General features: G+C 49.3%; 1 protein-coding gene across 7 annotated transcripts in view; it reads left to right on the top strand.

Moving 5' to 3' along the window:
* Positions 1 to 25,422, top strand: part of SLC25A37 (solute carrier family 25 member 37) — a 43,070-nt gene extending 17,648 nt beyond the window's left edge. For 4 of the 7 annotated variants that reach the window (XM_025463081.3, XM_025463082.3, XM_025463083.3 and 1 more), the window contains 3 exons: positions 17,653 to 17,881; positions 19,879 to 19,935; positions 21,796 to 25,422. In XM_025463081.3, coding sequence (XP_025318866.1) covers positions 17,653 to 17,881; positions 19,879 to 19,935; positions 21,796 to 22,316 — 807 coding nt within the window. In that variant the 3' untranslated portion in view covers positions 22,317 to 25,422. Of the gene's footprint in view, positions 1 to 17,652; positions 17,882 to 18,148; positions 19,081 to 19,878; positions 19,936 to 21,795 lie in introns of those variants that run through there. The other 3 variants (XM_035716990.2, XM_025463084.3, XM_035717003.2) reach the window with 3 other exon arrangements.
* The last annotated feature ends 894 nt before the right edge of the window (positions 25,423 to 26,316 follow it).

Below are 26,316 nucleotides of genomic sequence, written 5' to 3'. Positions count from 1 at the left end.
CACCTTCACTTTCTACTTTGCCCTTAGACTTTGAAATTTTGTTATTTGTATGATTTTTGGTTTACTCGAGCTGTCCTTACTAAGACAACAAACCTCTCGAAGGTTTGTTCAGCCCCAGCACCCCCCAGGGGCACATTGATGTTTATGGACTTGGGGAGAAAAACCCGTTTTTTTTTTTTTTTTAAGATTTTATTTATTTATTCATGAGAGATACAGAGAGAAGCAGAGACATGGCAGAGGGAGAAGTAGGCTCCCTGTGGGGAGCCCAGTGCAGGACTCGATCCCAGGACCCCGGATCATGACCTGAGCCAGAGGCAGACGTCCAACTGCTTAGCCACCCAGCTGACCCCCAAACCCCATTGTTTTACCAATTTGAGGCCTCTTGCTCTCGTCCCCCATGCGCATCTCCTGCTCTCACTTCTGGAAACCCTTCTCGTCAGACAACTTCATTTTAAATCCTTTATAGCTCTTGTTTCCAGAACGAGAGATTTAGTCAGCATGAAATCTCACCCATGATTGTAGGTTCCTGTCATTCCCTTCGGCATCCAGTAAAATTTAAATATGACTCCCCCAAAAGCTTGTGAAACAGTTTGTACGTGGCAGACATTTGCTACGTGTAAGTGGGTTCCAGAGGCTGAAAGGGAAATCTTTGGGATATTTCCTTTGGTGTCTTTCCCCTGAGACCCTTAGAACATCCAGCCTGGTGTTTCTGGTATTTTTGTCTTCTTTCTCTGTTACTGGCTGGTGTGCAAGGTGCGTGAAGAGAGCAGAACGTCCTCTCCAGCTGTGACCTGACTCCACCCTTGTTAATCAACGAACATCATGGAGACAATTTGATCTTAGCATTTGTGGGAAATCTGGCTTCAGTAGCATCTGAGAATTTACCCTGAACCCCTCCTTAGGCCTCTAGTATACACTGAACTCTGGAGCCCAGCTTCGATGGGGCTTATGTCCCCAGCTTTTACCCTGTGTGGTAGGCCCCCGAAAATGGTGAGGCTCATGGTGCTGCAGGACCCAGCAGGTAGATAGCCTTTGGTGGGGGGGGTAGGCAGCAAGGCAGCGGCTGTTTGGCAAGGGGAGTGCATGCAGGGTTTCAAGTGCCTACTTTCTGTATGCCTGTGGGTGAAATTTTGTATACCTCTGAGTCCTTGACAGGTGGTTATTGGGTGTCTGTTTTATAAAGCACATAGGCAGGGCACTGAGATCACAGATGCATGAGGCCGTCCCCTCCTTTTTTCCTCAGACTTTATTGGAAGACGGGCATGCAGACGCATCACCTGATATAATTATAAGTAGAGAAATGAGCAAGAGAATGCTGGTGATGGGGCTGCTTTGAAAAGTCTTTTCTTCCTGTGGATAATAGGCTAATAGTGGGGCATGCTTTCGAGGGTGTGGCCTCTGGGAAGGGTGTGGAAGCTGGTGCTGCAGAAGCTGACAGGACCACACTTGACTTGAGAACCATACGTAGGGCTTCTGAGGTGCCCGGCTCCCTGGGCCTGTCTCGGATGGATTCCAAGAGGGCTGTCACTCACAGCGTTCAGGGGGCCCCCTTCACTTCCTAGCTCTGATGGCTTGTCATCTGTGTCGTCACCCAGTCTGTCACATCCAAACACTTGGCTGGTTTTTGACAGCTACCTCCATGCCTGAGCAGTTGGGGTACTGATCCCTGGGATAATATCGTTTGGGGTGGCACAGGCTAGTGTGCATGAGACAGGGAAGTGCTACATCACTGAGGCTGGTGGGGGTCAGCCTATGGGAAAGGATGGAGATTCAAACTGCATCTTATCCATTCCTGCCTTCTGGTAAAGCTTGGCCTTCTGTCCAAGAGCCCCCTGGGCTGACCTTCCAGGTGCTTCCTTCCAAGGCAGGTTCTGGAACCAGAATTGTTGCTGTGGCTAGGGGATCACGCTGCACATTGGACATCCTTGGCTGCCAAAAACAAACAAATAAAAAAAAAATACTATCTCAGGTGTTACAGGAATTCTAGGGAATTATTTGATTGTGGCGGGATTTCAGATGATGAGAAGTGTGTGGCATGAGCTATTGATTTAGATTTAGGATTTTTAAAAGATTATGGTAAAATACATGAAAGATTTCCCATCTTGATATTTTTTTTTCTTATTTTCACTACGTCTTTAATTTTAATTCCAGCATAGCTAACATACGGTGTTGTTTTAGTTTCAGGCATCCAAGATCATCTTAGCATTTTTAAGTGTGTAGCTCAGTAGTGCTGAGTACATTCACATTGTTGTGCATCTACTCTCCAGAACTTTTTCATCTTCTCAGAGTAAAACTGTCTCCATTAAACAACCACTCCCCATTCCCTCCACCCCCCACAGTCCCTGGCAACCTCATTCCACTTTCTGAGATTGGCTTTTCTAGGTGTCTCATAGAAGTGAAGTCCTACAATATTTGTCTTTTTTGTAACTGGCTTATCACATGATGTCCTCCAGGTTCATCCATGTGGTAGCATGTGTCAGAACTTCCTTCGTTTGTAAGACTGAATAATAATATTGTATGATATACCACGTTCTGTTTATCCATTCACCCACGTATGGACACTTGGGTTGCTTCCACCTCTTGGCTATTGTGAATAATGCTGCTGTGAACATGGGTGTGCAACTATCTCTTTGGGACTCTGCTTTCAATTTTTGGGGGGTTATAAACCAGACGTGGGATTGCTGGATCATATGGTAACTCTGTTTTTAAATTTTTTTTTTTGGTAACCACTGTACTGTTTGCATAGGGGCTGTACCATTTTACATTCCCAGTGACAATACATGAGGTTTCCAATTTCTCCTGTATTTCTTTTTCTCTTTTCTTCCCTTCTCTTTTCTTCCCTGCCCTTCCCTTCCTTCCCTTCTTTTAAATACAGGTGTTTTAAAGCTGCAGGTAGGCCTGATGTACAGTAATGTAGATATATGGATTTATCTGCCCCCATATATGACACACCCACACATTTGGTTTTTAAAGGATTCTTTATCTAATTCTTATAAATTTAGACTGTATGAGGCCAAAAAGGACCTCCTTAGAGATATCAGTATTAACTCCATTGACCCATTTGACAGATATTTGCAAATTGTAATAGATCTGAGAAGAAAACGGAAGAAATCTCCCATCCTTTCTGGTGTTTACCTGGTGGTAGATATCCATGTTGATGCCCAGCTAGGCTAGATTGCTCCCCAGGGATTTGAGGGCACAACTGGCCTGGAGTCTGGGTCTTCTCAGTCTTGGAACAGGGCTCTGTCCATTCAGTTGTACTCACATTTAGGTGCACATTTTGGGATGATTGCCCCCATTTGGGCAAGTGAGACATCTGTGGCTAGAGACATCTGTGCCCTGCGGCACCATGTGGGTTTATTACCCAGAATCTGAGGGACTTGAGAGCCTGCCCATACCCAGGGTGGGGGGCCCACATCCTTCAGGGTGACCGTAGAGCACAGGATAGGGGGCAGAACCCACAGAGGACTCCCCATACCCAGTTCTGTAGCTCCTCTTGTCCCCATCTGGCTATTTCCCTACAGTTCAGAGAGGAGCCAGTCCTTGAGCATGGGGAGGGCCCTTTCCACAGTGGTGACCTCGAGGGAATGGGCTGCAGTCAGCAGTGTCCGGGAACCTTGGGACTTTAGCACTGGTTAAAGGTTTCTAGAACCTCCCTTGCCGCCCAGCAGCCAGGCCTGGCAAGCAAGCTTCCCAAGGCACAGTCATCCTGGACCGTTTGCGCCAGTGTAAACTGACACTGGTGAATTTTCCCTCTACCTTTCAGGCTACCCAAGTTCCCTTTGTTACATAATCAGGATTAATGTAAGCAGCCAGGTCCATCGATTTAGAAATTGAGAGCCAAGAAAAGCGAATGCAGGAGTGGAGCTGGTGGGAGGGACAGGGGCCCTTGTGGGTGCTGTGGGCATATCCCCTGGCCACACTTTTCTCTTCTGTTAAGAAGCAGCAGAACTACAAGCTGCTTGGGCTGTCGTGAAGGTGGCGCAGGTGGTCTGTGTAGTCTCAGCGCATGGTCATTGTGGGTGGTGGGCTGTTGCTCCCAACCAGGGCTGATCTTGAGGGCATCCTCCCCCGAGAAAATGGGAGTTTTATGAAGGAATTGGAGTAAAAATTACGTCTTCCTAGGAATTTGCTGTTTATCCCCAAAACAAACCAGCAAGCAAAAACCCCACCAACAAAGGAAAGCCACAGCTGTTGTAGGCCAGATCCCAGGCAAAGGGCTTGTCATTCGTTATTTCCTTTAATCCTCATGGAAATGTTAGGAGAGGGAGGGGCTGTTATGATCCCCACTCCCCCCCCCCCCACCCCCCATGCACAGATCAGGAAACAGGCTCAGAGAGATCGAATAACTTGCCAGAGGTATAAAGGTGTGAGGAGGAAGCAGCAGAGTGGGGTTTAGACCTAGGTGGCTGGCCTTTGCGGGTCCGGACGTCAGTGCAAGCAGGAAGGCCACCTGCTTTGTCCAGCCTCTTTCTGACCAGAGGGGATGGGGCTTGAGTTTCACTCCTGTCCCTGCCTCTTGAGGTTATAGGAACTAGGGTGCAGAATCCTCAGCACCAGGGCCCCGAGACTGGCAGCTTCCTTCTGGGACCCTGGGGTCTATCGTGTGTGTGGATTATGGCCTGGCCCCCTCTGTGGTCTGATGTTCAGTTCAAACCTGTCATGAGATCCTTTGTACCAGAGAGCCATTTGTCAGCAAGCGGGAGGAAAAGCCTCCCACCTTCCGGGCAAGATGAAGCTAGTTTTGGTGGTGGTTCTTAATAAGATTTCAAAGCTGTTTTATTAACATAGGTGATGGTTTAGGGAACTGTTTAGGGATGGAGCTGGAGCCCTTACAGAAATAATTAACAGAGATGATACACATTTGTGGAGGCCTCCTGTACTCTGCGAGGTGATCCATGTGCTTGAACGTTTTCTTATGTATCCATTGCAGGAAGCATGTGAGGGAGGGGTTTTCACAGATGAGGGAACCACAGTTCAGAGAAGTTGAGTAACTTCCTCCAAATGCCTACAGCTGAAAAATGGAATAGGATTTCTGTTGAGAGGTGGCTAAAGACTGGGGACATCTTTGTGTCCTCGGGTCCTAGTCACAGAGTCAGGCCTGGAGTAGAATTTGTAATGGAATGGATGAACTTCAAACCCCAGGGACCATCTGAGCATCAGGCTGGTGGGTGGGCAAACAAGATTTCTTTGAGATTCCACCATTGGGATTTTCAGCAAAAGCTTGAAAGCTGGTCAGCTGGCCAGAGTCTGGGAGTTAGAGCCCTGGCCAGTCCTGGCACAGTGGTGACCAGCTCTGGGAGCTTGGGCTGGTCACATAACTGTTTCCTAATTAGAGAAAACAGTGGAGGTTGGGGGCTAGATGGGTGGTGGAACTCTGAAATCAAGAGAAACCCACGTCGGGCCCCACCCTGCCAAACCATGCCGTCCGAGCTGCCAGGACTGAAGTCGGGAGCAGGGCCCAGATTGTCACGTGGAGATTCAGTGCCCAGAGTTTGTACTTCTGCACTCAGGTAATCCTGGTGCCTTGGGGTGGCTTCATGTGCTCGAAGGGTACTTCCATGTGGATTCTTGCATTAAATTTGTTCTTTGATGTGGCGTTATGATGCTTCAGCGAGTTTGCCTATCTGTGAGGAAAATAAAACACTTTGGAGAATGAGGTGTTTCATTCAGTTCCGCCCCTCGCATCTTGTCCTTACTTGTAGGTGGGACGTTTTTATAAGCCAATGACATAGACGAGGCTGCTGAGTCAGGGGAGGCTCTGGGGAGGCCCGGATCTAGCAGTGAATTAAATTCTTCCCAAAGGAGCCTGAACTCTGGAATATTTAGCTTTAGCCTTTGAATGCTGTAGGAGTGCCAGGCTTTCATCCATCAAGATGCCCTTCCCGCCCACAACATGGGCGGGCAAATGGCTCAAGCTCTTTTGGAGGAGTGAGAATGGGTTCATATAGAATGAGCCACTATTACCCGGTTCCACTGGGGACCAGTGGCCAGGTGGCCAGCGATGGGGAACAGTGAAGCTATGTGGTCTCCATGTGACTGGGTTCGTGACTCTCTGTAAGTACCCTGCTTGTAGGCTGGACATAGATCCCTCAGGAGCTTTGTGGTCTTAACTGGGGAGGATTTGGGTGACTTTGACAACGTCAGGACTACTCCCTCTTCACAAAGGTCAGGCAATAAGGGGTGGTATACATAGGACTTAGCAGAACACATCAGAGACAGGAAGGTAGCTGGAGATCACCTGTGATCCCTAACTGTCCACCCCCTTACAAGAGGTTGGGTGGCCTCCTGGTTCAGAGCATGGCTCTGGAGCCAGTCTGCCTGGCTTCCAGTCCTCTGTGTACTTTGTGACCCTGGAGCTAGTTGCTTATTCCTTCTCTGCCTCAGTTGACTTGTTTCTAAGATGGGGATAATTAGTCACTAGAATGACTGTTTTATTATTATAATTATTTTGTGAATAGAGGATTGGGGCTCAGAGAAACAAGCTGACTTTCTTAAGGCCACACAGTCCTTAATACTAGATATGGGACTAGAATCCTGGGCCCTGGGCCCTGCTTGTCTTGCCAGAGCCAGACAAGGTGGATAGGAGTGACTGGTGGTTCAGGCTTCCCCTCTCGCATCTCCCAGGGGGATCATAATCCCATCCGTGAACTCCGAGCCCTGTTACCTGGAATCTTGGCAATTTTTGCCATCTGTAAAGTGGCAATCATTTAATCCTTTGGGGCGACCACAAACTGGATGTTCTAAGTGTGTCCTGGGTACATTGGATCCGACCCAGACACAGATTCTTTCATCCCTGCCTGCATCTGCAGGAGAGTTTTCTAGAGAAGGGGAGGAGTGACCAGGTTTAGCTCCCAGGATAAAGGGATGAGGGAATGGTGTCCTTTGAGCCATAGCAGGGCCGTAAGCTGCTTGCTGCCCGTGGCTGTGCGGTGGTGGTGCAGTGGCCTTGCTTGTGGCCACAGCTTTGGAGAGAGCAGAGCGTGGCCGGCCTGCAATGAGCCCAGGGAGGGCTTCTGTTGCCTGGGCCTGATCCCTTCTCCCAGAAGCTGGCGATTTCATCCCATCTGTGTTGCTTACTGTGTGGCTCCGCAGAGCTGCCCTCTAGTGCAATACGTAACCATGGAAAACACTTGACTATAAAGTAAATTCCAGATGCCTGAGCAAGCGGTTCAGGGTCTCCCAAGTCCAGCCCCAACCTGCCTTTCTCTCAGCAAACATTTATTGATTATATAATGCTCAGCCCCTCTCCTGAGTCCAGGACTACCTCTCCACCGCACCTTACCCCTGCCTTTCCCTTTAAACATCCCCTTTGGCCATACCTTCCGCTGGTTCCCAGACCCACCTGCACACTCCCCTCCCCCTAGCAGAATCAGTCACTTCCTCTCTCTCCCGTTTGCTTTTTTTTTTTTTTTCAATCACAGTAACACATGCCCGAAGTCAAAAAATCAAATCGGATGGAAAGGATTGCAAAGACAGTTCCATTTCTTAGCAATCGCAATACTGTTCCTCTTTCGAGCTCAAGTGGCCCCTCTTCTGCCACCCTTTTCTGGGTTGGATGTGATCTGGGGTCTGACTCCTCCCGCTGTGGCCTGTTCCTAGGAAAAGTGATATTTGGTACTGTGGCTTCTCCCCTGGGAGGCCGAGAGGCTTGGTTTTGGTGGAATTTTTATTTCCTACTAAATACGTAGTCATTTTTTTTTTTAAAGATTTTATTTATTTACTCATGAGAGACTGAGAGAGAGAAAGGCAGAGACACAGGCAGAGGGAGAAGCAGGCTTCATGCAGGGAGTCCGATGTGTGACTCGATCCCAGGGCTCCAGGATCACACCCTGGGCTGAAGGCGGCGCTAAACTGCTGAGCCATCCGGGCTGCCCCGTAGTCATTTTATCCTTAGAAAAAGCAGTGCCCTGAAAGCATACTCATCCTGGGCCCTGAAGGTTTCGGGATTCTTTCTGGAATGTGGGAGTGAGAGATGGCCCAACCACTTCACCGCAGGCTAGGCCCCACGCTTCAGAGGCAGCCGGTAACCAGGAGCCCGCTGGACTGTGGCTGGTCCATTTCAGAAGGACAGAGGTGACAGTTTTGAAAGTCGCACCTCCTGTGGGACATAAGTGGAAGAGCAGCCTTGCTGGTTTGCTGAGCTTCCCTCCCCTGAGCATCAGGGTGACCTGGAATAGTGACCTGGAACAGAGGAGAGTCTGGCCCTTCTGATAGGTGAGGCAGGGAAATAGATGCAGGCACAATTTAGCTGCGGTATGATCCCACCAGCTCTCTGATTTGGTTTCTCTGTTTTGCCTTGGCACAGCCCTTCTGACTGTATAACGCACCTGCCCTTTGTTTGCTCTAAATGAGTGGTTCTTACCGGGGGCTTTCAGAACATACAGTTCAGGGTCTCCCAAGTCCAGCCCCAACCTGCCTTTCTCTGAGCAATCATTTATTGATTATATAATGCTCAGCCCCTCTCCTGAAGCCACCACACACCTCATTCTCCTGCCTCATGCCCCCCTTTTATTTGGGGCTGGTGCTGGGGAGGCATAGACTTTTAAGGAGTCATTTTCCTCTTGCTGGCTCCCAAACTTTAAGAGGATCAACGTTTCCTTGTGATGAAAAAAGAGAGACCAAGTATATTCTCTTTACATACATACTTTGGCCAATTTGGGAGATTTGAAAAGACATGATTTGGAATTCTGACCTTGAGAATAAACTTCGAAGTGCTTCTGCTTGCCGTGAATAGTGGGTTCTCCTTAAAGCATTTCCTGCAGTGCTCTGTTCCTGGTTAATGTGTGTGTGGTGGGGAGGCGGATGATGATGCAGGGCAGCATCCTCATGCTTCACTTTTGATGGCTTCTATAGGTATTTTCAAAGGGCCAGGGTGTGATTGTCCATCTTCTGTATCACACATAGTAAGGGCGAGATTGCAGGTTGGGGTGCAGATTCTGAGTTGGGATGCTGGCAGTCTTGAGCTCTAGAGTGCCGAAGGTGTGACTGTGTGTGTGGGGTTCTCCTGGATGTGGTTAGGGTTGCTTCTCTGTTGTGCATGCCTCCTAAGGATCTGGAAGGCTAGGATAGTCCTTTCTAAGCCCTTGATGAGGTCCATAGCTTCATTCTGGAACATGGTTCTTTCCTCACAGCACTGTGCCAAAAAGCCTTTCTTTCCTGACTGCCTGCTGGAGCCCATGCAACTCTGTGTCAGCAAGCGACACCCACGTGGGAACAGACTCCTTGGCTTGCCTCTGTCTGCCCTTCGTGGTTGTGGGTGGGAACTGGAGTGTCAGCAGCAGGCCCCAGTGCCATGGACACACCGTGCCACAGAAGGGGTGTGGGTGGAAGTGGGAGAGCTTCGGGCCACAGGGCTGGAGAGTGAGGCTGTGTGCCCATGGGTGGCTGGCCATGGGGCTTGGAAAATTGGGAGGTGGCTGGGGTTGGGACCTGCAGTCTGGCTTGGGCTGTAGTTCCACTTCATGACTGTCAGTGCCACTTGGGAACAGTTAGCAGATGGGATAGAATTAAACTTACCGATTTGACTTTGATTCTGCAACGGACACTGGGCGGCAGACACTAATGCTGTTTGGTATCTTCCTAGCACCCTGTGGGTGCCTGAACTGAATTTCCTTTCTCTGGGAGCAAGTCTGGAACAGCAGAGACTCCTCGGTAGCCTTTTAGGGCCCAGTCCCCATCCCTTGGTGGGATGTTTGTTCACACCCTGAACTGGGAGCCCCACTCATACCCATTCCCAGCCCTGCCTCAGAGTAGGAGCTTGGCAACTGCTTTTGAATGGATGAATGGGTAGATATCTCATTATCTCCCGGTCTTGAAAGTGCACATGTTTTTAACACAGGACGTTTTTAAGAAATACCAAGAAAGGAGGACTTGGAATCTGGGCCAGGTGGGAGGACAGTTGCCCAGTGGTGCTGTAGGTCCTTGGGTTGGGCAGGATACTGGAGTGGAGGCAGAGATCTCCACACCAGGCTCAGCTTGCTCTCTCCCTTTGCTTTTCTTGCTGGGCACAGTTTCCTACCTGAAAAGGCAGGTGCTGAGCTACATGTGTCCTCTGCCTGGGGCCCTTGCAGCTCCTGTCATTCGATCCTGCGAGCTCACCTGAGGCAGAGCACACATTTTCCACTTCTGTGCGCCCTCTCCTCCTCTCGAGAGGAGAGCAAGACAAGGCAGGCTCATCCTGATTTGTCTTCTTAGGGGGAAGTTTGGGCCAAGGGGCTTGCCCCTCACTCCAGGCTGGCCTTGCTAGCAGCTTATGGAGCCCGTTTCATGCGAGTACAGAGTTGGTCTCATTGGTGGAGCCCTGCTGTAGAATTGCCCTTCTAGAGCCGGAGGAGACTTGCTCAGTCACACAGTGAGTGAGAAGAGCCAGGCCTGAGACCCAGGTCTCCTGATTTCTGGGCCGGGGCGCTGGAGTAACACGGCCCAGAGGCTCCTCCTGCACCTTTGCCCAGCTGCTTCTTGGGCCTGCCTTCCAGGCTGCTCCTGCCAGCTGCTCTGTGCCCAGGCTGCCTGGGAAGGGGGTGAGGAGGGGGGCGTTGGGATCCGGGGGGCCGGATCCTGCTGACACCCGAAGCTGCTCCCTGTGTTTCCTGCTCCCAGGCCCAGCTGTTTTCTCAAAGTGTGTTCTGCGAGGCGGAACTGGTTATTCGGTGAGACAAGGTTTCTGTTGCCCAAGACAGACGCATGTAAAAAGTGCCTTGTTAAGCAAAATTCACTGGCCACTTTCCTGAAGGACTTCCCAGAGCCTTGAATGTGCTACCGAGCCTTCCGAAGTTCCCAGAATGCAGAATGAACATGTGAAGGATGGGAATTTATCATAAAGAAAGGGTGAGCAGCTAGGCCTGAGCAGGAACTGAAACCCAGGACAGGATAGGCAGTTTGTGAAATTCTCCGTCTCTGTCTTTTCGGTTTGTTTTGGTTATGATTTTTAATCTCTGCCCTTTCTCTGTGTCTTTTTCCTTCTGTCCCCTGTCACACCCGGGCTTTTTAAACAAATTGTGGTAAAATACACATAACTTGGAACGTGCCATCCTAACCACGTTCAAGTGCACGGTTCGGAGGCATTAAGTACATTGGCAGAACTGTACATCTTGCAGAAACGAAACTCTGTGCCCGGGGAGCAGCCCCGTTCCCCTCCCCCAACCCCTGGCAGCCCCATTCTACTTTCTGTTTCTGTGGTTTTGGCGGCTCCAGGTACCTCATGTTATGTGGAATTGCACAATATCTGTTTGCGGGTGTGTGTCACAGGCTTATTTCACTCACCATCATGTTCTGAGGTTCACCCAAGCTATAGCCTGGGCCAGAACATCCTTTTCAAGACTGAGTAGTGTTCCATTGTCTGTATGGATCCCTTTCGGTTTATGCATTCATCCATCGAGGGAAGGGCCGCTTGGGTTGTCTCCACTCACCCCCAGCTTCTTCTCGGTTCCACAAGTCACTTAAAAAATGCCTGGCCCTCAGTTGTACATTTTCCAAGTAGAGTCACTGAGAAAGAAAGAAAGAAAGAAAGAAAGAAAGAAAGAAAGAAAGAAAGAAAGAAAGAAAGAAAGAAGGAGGGAGGGAGGGAGGGAGGGAGGGGAGGGAGGGAGGGAGGGAGGGAGGGAGGGAAGGAAGGAAGGAAGGAAGGAAGGAAAAGAAAAGAAAAGAAAAGAAAAGAAAGAAAAGAAAAGAAAAGAAAAGAAAAGAAAGAAAAGAAAAGAAAAGAAAAGAAAAGAAAAGAAAAAAAGAAAGAAAGAAAGGAAGGGAAGGAAAGAAAGGAAAGATGCTGAACTGGGGGGCTCCCCTGCTGCGGCCACTCCTGTGGCCACTCCTGAGCCACCTTGGCTTCTCTCGGCCTCCCTCCTGGGAGAGCTCCGGCGACCACGCTGGTGCAGATGGCCACCCTCGGAGATCCTCTGTGCCACATGGACGGAGAGTCTCTGTCATTCTCCCCTCATCTCCCATGTTCCCTGCTATTTATTTCCCCATCAACTTTTCCTTTCTGCATCCAGGTGCCCGATGGAGGGTAGGTGAACTCTGAGAGCAGATTGAAAAATGTAGGTGGCACTAAAGGGGCTCCAGCTCTGAACTTGGCCACTGTGGCCACGGTGGGCCTGAGGGACCTTGACTGGATCCTCCCCCTGTTCAGGGGCCACTTGCCTCCATCCCAAGCTTGTGTCACTAAACGTGGCCTCCTTTGGGGAGACCCTCAGAAGTCTACTGGACACAGAAGTCTACTGAGTGTGCAGAGACACCCAGTTATCTTTGTCTTGTTCACAGGGTGTGGTGCATTTTGGTTCAGTAAAATTTACTCTAGCTGCCTCACCCCTATTTATTTTATCTTATTTTTTTAAGGATTTTATTTATTCATGAGAGACACACAGAGAGAGGCAGAAACACAGGTAGAGGGAGAAGCAGGCTCCCTGCCTAATGCAGGACTCAATCCCAGGACCCGGGATCACGTCCTGAGCCAAAGGCAGACGCTCAGCCCACTGAGCCACCCAGACGTCCCATCACCCCTAATTTAAAAAGAGAGAGATGAGACATCAATCCCAAATTTCCCTTCTGAGTCCACGAGAGCTGGCCAGTGTGAGCAGCTTTGTCAGGGAGAAGCCTTCTTGACACTATATAAAGGGTGAGTGGGAGAAAAGATGGGCATTGTTGCCTGCCTCCTCCTCCAGGCCTTTCCCACGGTTACCTCACTCCGGTTTCTGACAGCTGGGGATCATTCCACACCCCAACCTTGAGGAACCAGCCCGAGGTCCCAGAGCTGGAGTCAGACCGACAAGGTCGGACTGGCTGGCTCTAAGGCTTCCTGCCTCTGCCCCCCGCTCTGTCCACACTGTGTCCCCCACCTTTCCCCCTTACTTAACCCAGGTGTGTCCCTTTCTGCCAAGGCTGGATACAGAATGTTACTGGAAAGTGCTAGGGCCGAACGGGTCCTTTATTTAGGAGTTCTCCACACTGATGATTAGAATCATCTAGGGAATTAAAAAAAGTTTTGAATCCACATGTGTTGGAGTGGTGCCTGGAAGGACATTTTTAAACATTTCCCTGTAATTCTGGTCATCAGCCACTGTTGCGATCCTCTCCTTCATTTTCCATTTGAGGATATGGAGGACCAGAGAGATGACATGCCATAGCCAAGGCCACTTGGCCCTGTTGGAGCTGGTGTCAGGTCCAGAATCCAACCTCTCCACTCTTCATTCCAGGTCTATGTGTTTTCTTACACTGCCACCCCTGCTTGTAAGGGTTCCTACTCCCTAGGACCCGAGGGAGGCCTTCGTCACCACTGCTCTTGCTGCCCCAGGCCAGAAACAGGGGGTGTGGGTGGTGGAGAAGGCAGCCAGCTTCTGCATTCCATCCCCAGGGGCTTCTCCTCTGAGAACAGGACTGCCAGGAGCTGCCCTTTATTGACAGGCCCCAGGGACAGGCTGCCTCTGGACTGCTTATGGCTCAGCAGATCACAGTTGGTCTTGGGAAATGCAGTAAAACGAGAACTTTTTTTTTTTTTTTAAATCAATAGGGAAGGAGTGGTGGGAGGAGCAGGTAACTCCAGAAAATCTACTCATCATATTTTAGGGGGGAAGTGAAATAAGAGACACAGTACCCCATGACCCCAGTTGGTACTATACGTTGCACACATTTGTTTGTTCATCCATTCGTTCAACAAATATTTATTGGACTCCCTGGGTGAGCTAGACACTGTAATAGACGTCGAAGATATACTGTAAATAAGACACATGCAGCCCCTTGCCCCCATGGAGCTTAGACCTCTGCAGGGTTAGATGACTAGAACCACATCCTTTATTGTTATTAACAGTAATGATGGTCATAGACATTTAATTTTCTCAACCATTCTGTCACCAGAGGAAATGAAAGTAGGAAGAGTGTAAGATCCTGTCTTGCCCAGGGTCACAGCATAAGTGATGGGACCTGGTTCATCCCCATTCGCCCTATGCCGCCTCCTGCCTTATGCTCCTGCTTTTTATCAGGGGAAATTATAGGAAAAGGGCAGGGGAATACAAAGCTTTCTTTGCTCTAAAATATGAGCAATCTAAGTGTCTTTGAGAATTTAGTGCCGTAGGTAGCCACAGCTGTCCTGAAGAAGTAGGTGTGCCTCTTCCAAAGTGGGCACTTTGCACTTCCCATACTTCATTTGCCCCGGCCAGCAGGACACTTGGAGCAAAGTCAGGTGTCCTCTAGGTTGACCGTTTCACTTCTCCTTTGCTTATAATGTATCCTCCATTACTAAGCTACGTTGAATACATTGGAAACATTTTAGAATAGAAAACAGTTCAACCAAAGGTACAGTGACCCTGACCCCCATCCATTCCTGCCCTGCACTCCCCGAGAAGTGTGTGTCAGGTGTGCCAGGCAGCTACCTCGGGCTGGACCAGGGGGCGTTTTCACCAGTCTGTGGTAGAAAAGAAGGCCTAAAGTGGTGAGTTTTGGTTTTTTGTTTTTTTCTTTTTCAAGAGAGAGAGACTTGTGGGGAGGGGCAGAGGGAGAGGGATAAGCAAGCTCCATGCCCAGCACAGAGCCCACGTGGGGCTCACAACCCTGAGATCGTTACCTTAGCTGAAATCGAGTAGGACGCTTAGCCAACTAAGCCATGTGCCAACTAAGCCAGGTGCCCCAAGTGGTAAGTTTTTAATAAAGCTAAATTTAATTTACAGAATACTTTTATAATCAGAGGGAGTCTTTGCTTTTTTTTATTTTTTTTAAACATTAAAAATGTCCTTTCATAGAAAATGGTTGTAATGGAGGACATTGGTGATTGGTTGCTCATGTTGTTACTGTTTTATGCTTTCTTGGCAAAATGAAAAGTTGCCAGTGATGTGCCCATTTTCTTTGTGGTTTTTGTTAGCTGGTGAAATCGGAAAATTGACCATTAACTTTAAAAATTTATTTATTTTTTTAAATTCAGGTGTAGGGATCCCTGGGTGGCGCAGCGGTTTGGCGCCTGCCTTTGGCCCAGGGCGCGATCCTGGAGACCTGGGATCGAATCCCACGTCGGGCTCCCGGTGCATGGAGCCTGCTTCTCCCTCTGCCTGTGTCTCTGCCTCTCTCTCTCTCTCTCTGTGTGACTATCATAAATAAATAAAAATTAAAAAAAAATAAAACTCAGGTGTAGTTAACATACAGTGTCATATTAGCTTCAAGAGTGCAGTGTAGTGGGCAGCCTGGGTGGCTCAGTGGTTTTTGCGCAGGCTTCAGTCCAGGGCGTGATTCTGGAGACCCAGGATCGAGTCCCACGTCGGGCTCCCTGCATGGAGCCTGCTTCTCCCTCTGCCTATGCCTCTGCCTCTCTCTCTGTGTCTCTCATGAATAAATAAATAAAATCTTAAAAAAAAAAACAAAAAACGAGTACCATGTAGTGATTCAGCACTTCCGTATGTTACTCAGTGCTCATCACCGTAAGTGGACTCTTAATCCCCATCACCTAGTTCACCCATCCTCCCACCCCCCTCCCCTCTGGCAAACACCAGTTTGTTTTCTGTAGTTAAGAGTCTGTTTTTTTCTTTGCTGTTTGTCCCTTTTTTTTTCTCTGTTTGTTCATTTGTTTCTTAAATTCCACAGATGAGTGTTAATTTAGATCATTGGTTTTCACCCAGTTCCTCTGAGCCCTAGAATTACCGAGGGGATGGATGTCTCTGCCTCAGAGTGAGGAGAGAGCTGGGGGCCCTTCCCCCATTCCCAGCTGGAGAAATTCTTCTTCCATTTTGTATATTAGTTTTGGGTATGATTTTTGTTTGGTGGTGAAAGGATATCCCCGCCAACAGCCCTCCCTTCTGGGCTGTGCATGTGTTGAGGGGAGCCGAGGAAGGCATGCTGTTGCTTTTGCAGGACAGAACCAGGGTGGGTCTTTCACCTGGCAGACATTATCTCCTGTACCAGTCAGGGTTCTCCAGAGGCCAAACCAGGTGAGAGAGAGAGAGAGAGAGAGTGAGAGAGAGAGAGAGAGAGAGAGAGAGAGAATGTGTGTGCGTGTGTATGCAGATCCACTATACTACACAGGGTAATTTGTTTTACTCAAAGTCTAATGTAGTGATTGATTGATTGATTGATTTTTAAAGATTTTATTTATTCATGAGCGACACAGAGAGAGAGAGAGGCAGAGACACAGGCAGAGCGAGAAGCAGGCTCCATGCAGGGAGCCCGATGTGGGACTCGACCCCGGGACTCTAGGATCACGCCCTGCAGAAGGCAGGCACTAAACCACTGAGCCACCCAGGGATCCTAATCTAATGATTTAAATGTTGATCTCATCTAAAGAAATTCCTCCACAGAACATCTAGATTAGTGTGTGGCCATAGTTGGAGCCATTGTAAGTACCATGGTCTTGCCATGTTGACTCGTAGATGAACTGTCACACCTACTTCAGCGCCCTGGTAGTCTGATAGGGATAACAGAGGTGGGGAAAGCCGAGCTTCTGTCTCAAGCAGGCAGGGCTGCACACAGGAACAAATTAAGAACAAGACCGTTTGTATTTAAAAGTGCTAACTTCTGGGAAGCCCTGGTGGCCCAGCGGTTTAGTGCCGCCTTCAGCCCAGGGTGTGATACTGGAGGCCCAGGATCGAGTCCCATGTCGGGCTCTCTGCATGGAGCCTGCTTCTCCCTCTGCCTGTGTCTCTGCCTCTCTCTGTGTGTGAATGAATTTATTCTCATGAATAAATAAATAAAATAAAAAAATAAAATATTTTTTAAAAAATATAAGTGCTAACTTCTAAAGGCACAATGTAAAATATAGAGGAGATGTGAGATGAGGCCTGGAGGACCTTCGGGAGATGCCCAGTTGGGGCTGAACAAGAGCATTCAGAACTTTCAGATAAGTGAGGACACAGACTTTAGGACCAGAAGTGGAACCATAGGATAAGAATACTTACATGTGGGAGCACCTGGGTGGCCCAGCGGTTGAGCATCTGCTTTTGGCTCAGGTCGTGATCCTGGGGTCCTGGGATCGAGTCCCACGTCGGGCTCCCTGCATGGAGCCTGCTTCTCCCTCTGCCTGTGTCTCTGCCTCTCTCTGTGTGTGTCTCTTATGAATAAATAAACTGTTTTTTTAAAAAAGAATACTTACATGTGACTAGGTCTCTGAGTTTATTAAGGAATTCTTATGCATTGTTTCATTTGATGTTTGTGGCAATCCTGTTTTTTTAATTGGGGGTCCTGAGGTCCAGAGAGATTAAGGGATCAGGAGTCACACAGCTTGCCAGTGGCAGGGTACATATTCCTTTTTTTTCTTTTTTTTAGATTTTAGATTTTATTTACTTATTCATGAGAGAGGGAGAGAAGCAGAGACACAGGCAGAGGGAGAAGCAGGCCCCATGCAGGAAGCCCGATGGGGACTTGATCTCGGGACCCCGGGATCATGGCCTGAGCCAAAGGCAGACGCTCAACCTCTGAGCCACCCAGGTGTCCCCAGGGTACCTATTCCTATCCCAAATCTGCCCCCCACCTGTTCCCCCTCTCCTGGCTGTAATGAAATCCATGGGAATGTGTGTCTGTGAGGGAGGGAGTCCTCCAGGAAGGAGGGAAGAAATGTTTTCTTCACCGAGGAATCCTGTGAAACCGACAATGGACAGCTCTCTCTCCCCCTGCCCCAGGTCTCCTTTTTCCTATCATCCTTGTTAACATCCACTGTTTTGTCTTCTTGCCCATCCCCAGACACGAATGCAGAGTTTGAATCCGGATCCCAAAGCGCAGTACACAAGCGTCTATGGAGCCCTCAAGAAAATCATTCGGACTGAAGGCTTCTGGAGGCCCCTGCGAGGCCTCAACGTGATGATGATGGGCGCAGGGCCGGCCCACGCCATGTACTTTGCCTGCTATGAAAACATGAAAAGGACTTTAAATGCCGTTCTCCACCACCAAGGAAACAGCCACCTAGCCAACGGTATTTTGAAAGCGTTTGTCTGGAGTTAGAGAGCTCTCTCCTTCAACAGACCCTTCCCCGGGGTTCTCCTCCCCGTGACCCAGCAGCCTGACGCCTCATCTCCGCCGCGCTTGCTTATGAATAAAGGACTCTAGAGTCGTGTGTGCACACACACCCAGACACACGCACGCACACACACACAGGCTTTTTCTGTTTCCCCTTCTTCGCTTTCTAAAGCCTGGGGGAAGTCGGTGACAGAGGTGTTTCAGTTTGCATTGTTGCGTGGGTTTTTCATTTTTTTTTCTTTTTAAGACATTGAAAAGCAGTTAATGATCAGATCTAGGAAAAAAAAAAAAAAACCCTGAATAGAAACAAAACTTTTCAATGCTGGATTCAAAAAAAAAAAAGTTATCTGGACAGCTTCTTTGAGACTATTTAAAAACTGGTTCAACAGGTCCCTGCAACGTCAAGATCTAACTAAGCTTTAAAAGGTCAAGAAGTTTTATGGCTGACAAAGGATTTGCTGCAGCGCAGGCCACCTTTCCCGTCTTAAGCCTCTGGGGATTTGGGGATTTCGACCCCATTCTCTTCTGTTGGTCTCTGGTCGAGGTTGCACATCTCTGCGAGCCCTGCGAGCAAGGGCTGGAGTGGTTTTCCTTTGTCGTTTTGAGGGAGCAGCGGGAGGGGGCTTGGGTCAGCAGGCGGCTCAGTGGTAGCTGCTCCTTCCCCCTCCTGTGGGTTTTGCTTTTGTTGGTTTTTCTTTGGGTATGGAAGGGGACTACGAAGAGCAGCGTAAGGTATCTTTATTTTAACAAAACTAATTTTTCAGCAACGAAGAGGTAGAGTGACCAGCGACAGCTTCCCCCCATTCTTTTTGTCCCACTAAGAGAGAACCCCAAAGCATCCCTTCCATCAGCAAACCCTGGTAATAATAACTACCTGGCTGGTTTGCAGACATTTATTTTGCTTTTTAAAAACAAAACAAAACCGGGTCCCTGGTTGCATTTATCAAGACAGCCCCAAAGGTCACACTCTGATGCTGTTCCCTGAGTGCGTGGCCTCGGGGCTTGCCTTTTGCTGAAACTGCCTCGTGTCATGGTTTAGTCCTGGGTCACTGAACCCCCTGTAGGCGGTTGGATGGAACACAGTTCTGCCCAGCGCTGTTACTGCTTTGCTGTGATGTATGCTGTGGTTGCACTTTGACCTTTCTGGTAGTAATTGTAAGTGTGTGTGGAGGGGGACGGGGGCTTTATATGCATTTCTGAAGCGTTATCCTGCTGTTGCTCATTCCTTCCCCCTTCTGGTGCTAATCTTAATTGCTGAGCAGTGTCACCTGTCTAGGGAGGAAACCCAAAGCCAAAAGCCAGATTCCAGGCCTGAATTAGACTTTTAAAGTTCCTGGTTCTTGAAGCCAGGCGAGATGAGAGCCTGAGATGGGGTCTGCCGTCTGAGACAAGTCACAGCTTTGCAGACCAACCCTGGAAACCTGCCGTATGCAGAGCTTCCTGACGTGTGCTTCCCTTGCCTGTTTTCTTGAAAATGCCTGGATTTTATTAAGGGTTTTTTTCTTTTTGAATTTCTTTTTGTCCTCCCCTCTTAGCTGTGTATATAATCGCATCCCCTTTGCTTGCCCCAGCTTGAGGGCAGATAAATTAATCTGTAGACAAAGGTGAGGGGACAGGAGAGAATTAAAACCTGGGCAGTTGTCCACTGGGAAGAGCCACAAGGTGTGGCTCCTGGGTACCATCTGATGTCAGCGGGTCTAGCCTTGCCTGGCAGTGACTACAGATCTGCAAGATGAAAATATGGCTCATGGCATCTGTGTTATTGTTCCCATTTTCCCCAACAGTTCAATCATCACTTTACGTTTTGAGGAGTCAGTGCTCACCTGGGTGCAGCCGATCATAGATTTTGCTTCTTAGAAAGCTCTCCTACAGCGTTCCGTCTGATTTTAGGTTCCAGGAACTTCCTCAGAACGCCTGGTCCCAGAGGGTAATTTTCTGAAGTTTGTTTTGCAGGGATAGCTGGGAGTATGGCCACCCTGCTCCACGATGCGGTAATGAATCCAGCAGAAGGTAATGCTTTATGGTCCCAGGGAATGGCAGGAGGGGATGTGCAAAGGGGCAGGAAAAACTGTGGTGGTGGGGACAGAAGGTCGGGCCAGGGGACTTCCAGTCAGGATAAGCAGAATTCTTTACCACGTTAGCAAAGGCCTTGAAAAGGGACTGAGCATTTGAGCTTATGGTGTAGGTCCTGATCCCTTGAACAGAGAGTGGGACTATGATCCGGGGAGACCAACAGCGTTAGCATCTCCTCGGAGCACCTCCTGGGAGCACGTTAGGAATGCTAATTCTAGTCCCACCCCAGACCTGCTAAATCAGAATCTCTGGGAGTAGAGACAGGGAGTCTGTTTTAACAAGCTCCCTTGGCTAGTCTTTGGCACTCCTCTAAAACCTGTGTGTACATGTAATGTACGTATACACACAGACACACACACACACACACACACACACACACACCCTCTGACCCTTGTTAACCTTTATCAATCCTAGACAAATTTAGGGGGAAGCCGTCAAAGGCCATTCATTAGGGCTTGGGTTCAATTTGCTTTTTTAAAAGAAATCTGAAATTCTGACCATTTCTAACCTACACAGTTGTAGAGAGAAGAGTGTCGGGAATGCCCACGTGTGCCTTACTCTCCTCATGAATTAACCTTTGGCCGTCCCTGTCGTAGCCAACTCCTCCCACGTTACTTTTTATTTTATTTTTTATTTTGATTTTTGGGAGCACTGGGAAACAGTTGTCAGCTGTGCAGACTGGAGTCCTTAGCCGACTCGTGTCCTCACAGTGAGGGGCTTCAGTGGGGCCTTGTCCTGGGCATCCCCTCCGCAGAGTTATTCCCTGTGTGCCATGCATATGACTGTCCTCCTTTGTCCCCATCTGAAAATGGTCCCTTGCCAGAAGGGAAAATTCAAGGTAGAACATCAACATTTCAAGTCTTGTGTTAGGAGTTTTTGTCTTTTAAGGTTAAAATTCCTAATTTGCTCTCAGTTGCCTCCCATCCCCTAGCAGACAAAGGACTTGTTCTGACCTGCAGGGATGTGATGGGTCAGGCTGGAAGAGGTGGGCTTCTGTTCTTGTGTGTTTAAGGCAGTGCATACAGGGACCTGGTTAGTGACCAGTTAATTAGCCCATGGCAACCAGGCAAGAATTCTTTTTCTACTTTTAAAAGAGAAATAAGTGAGGTCCAACTTCCTATCTTGTCTTTGTCGTATTGACCCAAGGACTTCATTTCTTGAAAAACAAAGCAAAGCACCTTGTATGTGTTCACCTGGCCATGTGTGGGGGCTGTTATTTCTCAGGCCCCAGCTAATGCCCGGTTGCCTCCTGTTCCTTTGAACCAGCCAGGCTCTTCACTGGAGTTTGTCCTGAATCCGGGCTGACTTAATGCCAGTGTTTCTCCCAAGAGCCCTGTGACACACAGAGGCTGTAAATGCTGTGTACAGGCCACGTGCAGAGAATAAAAGACGGGACACCTGTGCAGCTGGGGTGGCAGAGAGGCAGGCAGAGGGACCAGAGAGCAGGATTTAGTTCTGCTGCAGGTGCAATGCTGGAGGCCTCCGGGCCCCAGGGGGATCAGATCAGTGGTGAATCTAGTCTGAAGTGGTTGCCCAATTCGAGGACCTCCTTACATGGGCTTCAGGCAGGGGGTGACCCAGCACAGGGTCCCAGGGCCACATTGGTAGGCAGGAGTGCCTGGAGCTGGCTCTGGTGTCTCAGGATGGGGCTGCGTGTGTGCTAGCTCTCTGGGACCTGTTACCAGTGTGTCTAAACTTGCTTGTTTCTCTTTATGGCTTGGCTTCCCCTCTCACTCCGACCTGGGGTGGGGCCAAACCCAACCAACCACCCATTGACTGCCGGCGGCCTGACCACAGTTGTGAAGCAGCGCATGCAGATGTACGACTCACCACACCGGTCGGCCCTCAGCTGCATCTGGACGGTTTGGAGGACCGAGGGCTTGGGGGCCTTCTATCGGAGCTACACCACGCAGCTGACCATGAACATTCCCTTCCAGTCCATCCACTTCATCACCTATGAGTTCCTGCAGGAGCAGGTCAACCCTCACCGAAGCTACAACCCGCAGTCCCACATCATCTCGGGCGGGCTGGCCGGGGCCCTCGCTGCCGCTGCCACCACCCCCCTGGACGTCTGTAAGACGCTCCTCAACACTCAGGAGAACATGGCCCTCAACCTGGCCAACATCAGCGGCCGGTTGTCGGGCATGGCCAACGCCTTCAGGATGGTGTATCAGCTCAATGGCCTCTCCGGCTACTTCAAAGGCATCCAGGCACGTGTCATCTACCAGATGCCCTCCACTGCCATTTCCTGGTCTGTCTATGAGTTTTTCAAGTACTTTCTCACCAAGCACCAGCTGGAGAATCGAACTCCATACTAAAGGAACAGGCTGTGGGCAGTGATTCCAGAATCTTTTATTTTTAAAAGGCTTTCCCTGCCTGCTTCCCTTCTCTTGTCCTCATACTTGGTTGAGGTTATCTTGGCAGGAGGTTTGCAGGGGTGGGGGGCCCTCTGCTCCCTGACGCCTCAGGGGACAATGGGACAGCCGCTTACCGGAAGGCCGTCCTCAGGGACATCCGAGGTGGTAGATGGGGAAAGACTTTGGAAGGGGAGCGAGGAATGGCTTTTGCTCTCCGTCCCCTCGACAGGAATGTAGCTTTTCTGCCTCACTGTAGCAGTCTCCTGCCCTAGAATCAGCTCCCACGGGAGGGGAGGAAATGTGCAGTGACTGGAAACATTAAAAACAGAATTCTGTACATAAAAGTTCTAGTACACAGTCGAAAATAGATGGATAATGTTTATCCTTTATTTTTCTATGTAGAAGTTTTTGGCGGGGTGTGTGTGTGTGTGCCAGCGTGTGTGTGCAGATCAGTGGTACAGCTGGGAGTATCGGCTGTTCTTTAAAAAAAGAGAGGGCTGGATTCTAACATTGGGTTAAGTAATAAAAAGGCGCCAAAGTGATAAATTGCTGAACGTGGCCTAAAATTGTGTGGAGCCCCCAGATGGCAGTTTCACTTGAATGTAAAATAATAAAGTTTCTATTTTGAAGTTCTCTTTTCGTGGGGGTAAAAGGTACGTTGAAAACAAAATCCAAATGATGATGTATTACTTCCAGTTACTTCTTTTCTCCTTTTATTCAATCAGTCACCTTCATGTGCCTTTTCCCTCTGTCTTTCCTGAAAATTCCAGGACCAAAGACCTGGCCCTGGAGTGTCTTCTCTCGCTGTCAGCACACACGTGTGCACACATCATGTGGCAGGATGGGTTGCGTTGGAGGCCAGCGGCCCCCAGTAGGATCGGGATACCTACTGACACCATTCCCTTCTTCGTTGTGAATGATGCGAGTGTGTGCCACTCTGGGCCAGCACTTAGCAGCTCTTGACATGCCAATCTTTTGTTACTTGTTGGGCAGGCAATGGGGGTAAGTCCTACCTTTATCCTAGGACTTATTTCTGCTTTAGCCTTTAACTCCGGCACTCCAGATAGTCTCGTTTTTGTGCGCGCGTGTGTGTGGACTAAATCCGTTTCCCTGTGTGGTTTCAGGGATTTTTGAAAAGCCTAGCAAGTATGTTGATGGCTTTTGTCCATCCCTCTGTTCACCATGAGCTCACCTGTCCTGTCACAGAGACTCTCGCCTCGCAGGGAGGGACTGAGGTCGGATCCTCTGGCCAAGTTCAGCTGCGGAAGCGAGGCCCAGACCCTCGTGCACAAGTCAAGCCGCCTCTCCAGAGCTGGCTGCAGCCTCACTTATCTGCATCAGCTGAGGACTCCAGGCCTAACTGCCTTGTTTTCTGAAATGGTACATCCGAGCCAGATGCTCACTAAGAAAAATGCAAGCTTGTTTCCTCTGGCCACGCCCTTTGATTGGCTGCCAGGCATCTCCAAGGGAAGACCAAGTGGCTTCACGGTTTCCTTCTGGAGCCCTTTAAAAATGAGTAGGAAGCACACGTATGTTCAATCTGGTGGGCCTAGCCCTGACCTTCGGCCTTTGCCCTTTGCCCCTCACCTTCCACAGGGTCAATGCAGTGCACCTCACTGAGATCCCCACCCAGACTCCTTTGGAGGCTATTACTCCTGCAAAGAACTCAAAGTGGCACTGGGACAGTTTTCGTCTTGCACCCTGCATACTGCCTCCAGGAGTAGTTTTGAGATCAGAGACAGGACGGTGCCATATCGGGCAGCTCCCACTCGTGACCCCTGAGCAGGACCTTGACTCCTGGGCTGGGAGGTCTCGGCTGCTGACCTGTCCTACTTTGGAGCTGACCACTCCCACTCCCTCACCTTCCTCCACCCAGTCAGAAACCAGTTGCAGGATGCCTCTGTCCCACCTGGGGGTGCCAAAAGCCCATGGAAACCATGGTGCTCCGGGAAGTATTTGCATCTTCTAAAACATGCTGTGCGTTACTGTGAAATTCTGCAAAAGGAAGACAATTATAATTCTAAAATAATTATCCAACCGCTGTTTTTCATCCTCTTAAGATATGCCACACTGCTGCAAAATATTCTTTCCTATGGGGTTTTGTTTTCGATGGTATTGAGAAAAGAAACTGTTCACTTCTCTAGGAAAACTCCTTTGGGTGAGGGATGCAAGAAGGAGAGGCAGGGAGTGGGTTTGAAAGCTCTGTGGACTGAGCTGGAAGGTCTGGGAAATGGGGGGGGGGCACTCATCCTGCCTCCCCACCGCCCCGGACCGTCCTGAGCCTGGATGAGCCATGTATCTGAAAGTTTTGAAAGTTGTGAAGCACTGAACAAATGTAAGTTGTCTTAATTTTATGGGAATTAATTTTCCCCCTTTGAGCTCCAAAGTTTGTGTTCTTGCGCCGTGCAGGCTGCAGTCCAGTTATCAATAGTGACTTTGACATTGAGAAGGAACTAAATGGGAAGGTGTCCTCACCCCACCCCGGTGATGATCACCTTAACGTAATCATGGCATGTGCTTGTTCGTTCGTGTCTTTGGGGTGATGTCCGCAGCCGGGCAGTGCCCCTTGAGTGCAGTGCTCAGTCACTGCGTGGGCATACAGGCATGAACTCCTATGCCCAGACCGTGGTGTGAGATTCAGTCCCTTGTAGAACAGGGTTTTATTAACTTTGTATTGAATCTAGCTATTTACTGGCCTCCATCCTGTGTGTTTTCTGTTTGTTTGTAATGATGTCTTATTCCAAGCACTGTCCTCCAAAGTCCCCCCTCCAAAGCTTCATCTCTAGCACGTTGTTATGCCAATAAGGTTTTATTTAACTTTATTTAAGGATGATTGTGTCTGTTAAATGCGGATGTACTGCTGCTTCCTACCTGTAAGATGCACAGTGTAGAAGGGTGAGCAAGTATTGTTTCTTAAATGCCTGTAGTAAATAGCACAGTTTCTGCCTCCAATTGTTGCCAGCTCTCTGGAACAGGGACAAATGTGTGTTTATGTGTGGGGATATTTCAGATTTGCTGCTACCATTGTGACACTGGAGCTAGAGAAAATAAAGCCTTGATCTTTGAAGTGTTGTGGGCTCTGTGGTGGGAATATTGAAAAGAGGAGAGTGGATGGGGAGAAGGAGGCTGATCCATGGGGCTGGTGCTTAGTCCAGCCTCACTCATGCAAAACCAGATCCATGGCTGGGATAGAAAATGCCCTTTCAGCATTCCTAGAAATGGAAGCAGATCACTATGTTGGGCAGCTGAGGGACGGTCACATCATCATGCCAAAGCAAGGGCTGAGAGCCACCTCTCGCTTTGATCTCCACCCTGGGGAGGGTGGGAGTTTTCTTTCCTAGTGTGGGAGTGTGAGGGTGACAGGCTGTGAGGATATGGGATGCACAGACCTGGTACCTGGAATGTGCCTGTTTCACGCTTTGTGTTGGGGGGGGGGCATGTGTGCGCATGTACCTCCCCCACCCCCACCCCTCTTAGAAGTTCAGTGAGGGTCCCTCTTCATGGAAGGCCCAAGAGCAACTAGATTCCTCACATAATTCCTGAAGATCACAGGTTAAGCCAGATACCTAACCTTTTCTGGAGGTAGGAGAGGGGTGGAGAGAGACCTCAGACCCTTTTGAAAAGCCAGGGACAGGTCTTGACTCTTCACAAAGCTCGGAGGTCAGAGAACCTACTTGCAGCATCACCACTGAAGGCCATAGCAAGGGTGAAAAGTCAAAATCGAGGGCAGACCTGAGAACCAGCCATGGGCAAGGGTGCGTGAAGTAGGGAAAGGGATTGGAGATTGTGGAACACTCGAGGTAAACTGGAAGCTGTGGCCTTTTACCAAAGGCCAACCCGAGCTTCTCAAAGCAGATCTGTGGCTTGTGGTTGCTTCCACTCCTCTGGGGTGGGTGGCAGACATGGGGGCAGGGGGCTGTTTCCAGAGCATACATGTCCATCCTCCTCTGTGTGCCCCATG

The sequence above is a fragment of the Canis lupus genome, chromosome 25, assembly GCF_003254725.2.
Source record: "Canis lupus dingo isolate Sandy chromosome 25, ASM325472v2, whole genome shotgun sequence".
Lineage (NCBI taxonomy): Eukaryota > Metazoa > Chordata > Mammalia > Carnivora > Canidae > Canis > Canis lupus.
Note: the sequence above shows the minus strand (reverse complement) of the source record. Positions and strands in the feature narration are given on the sequence as shown.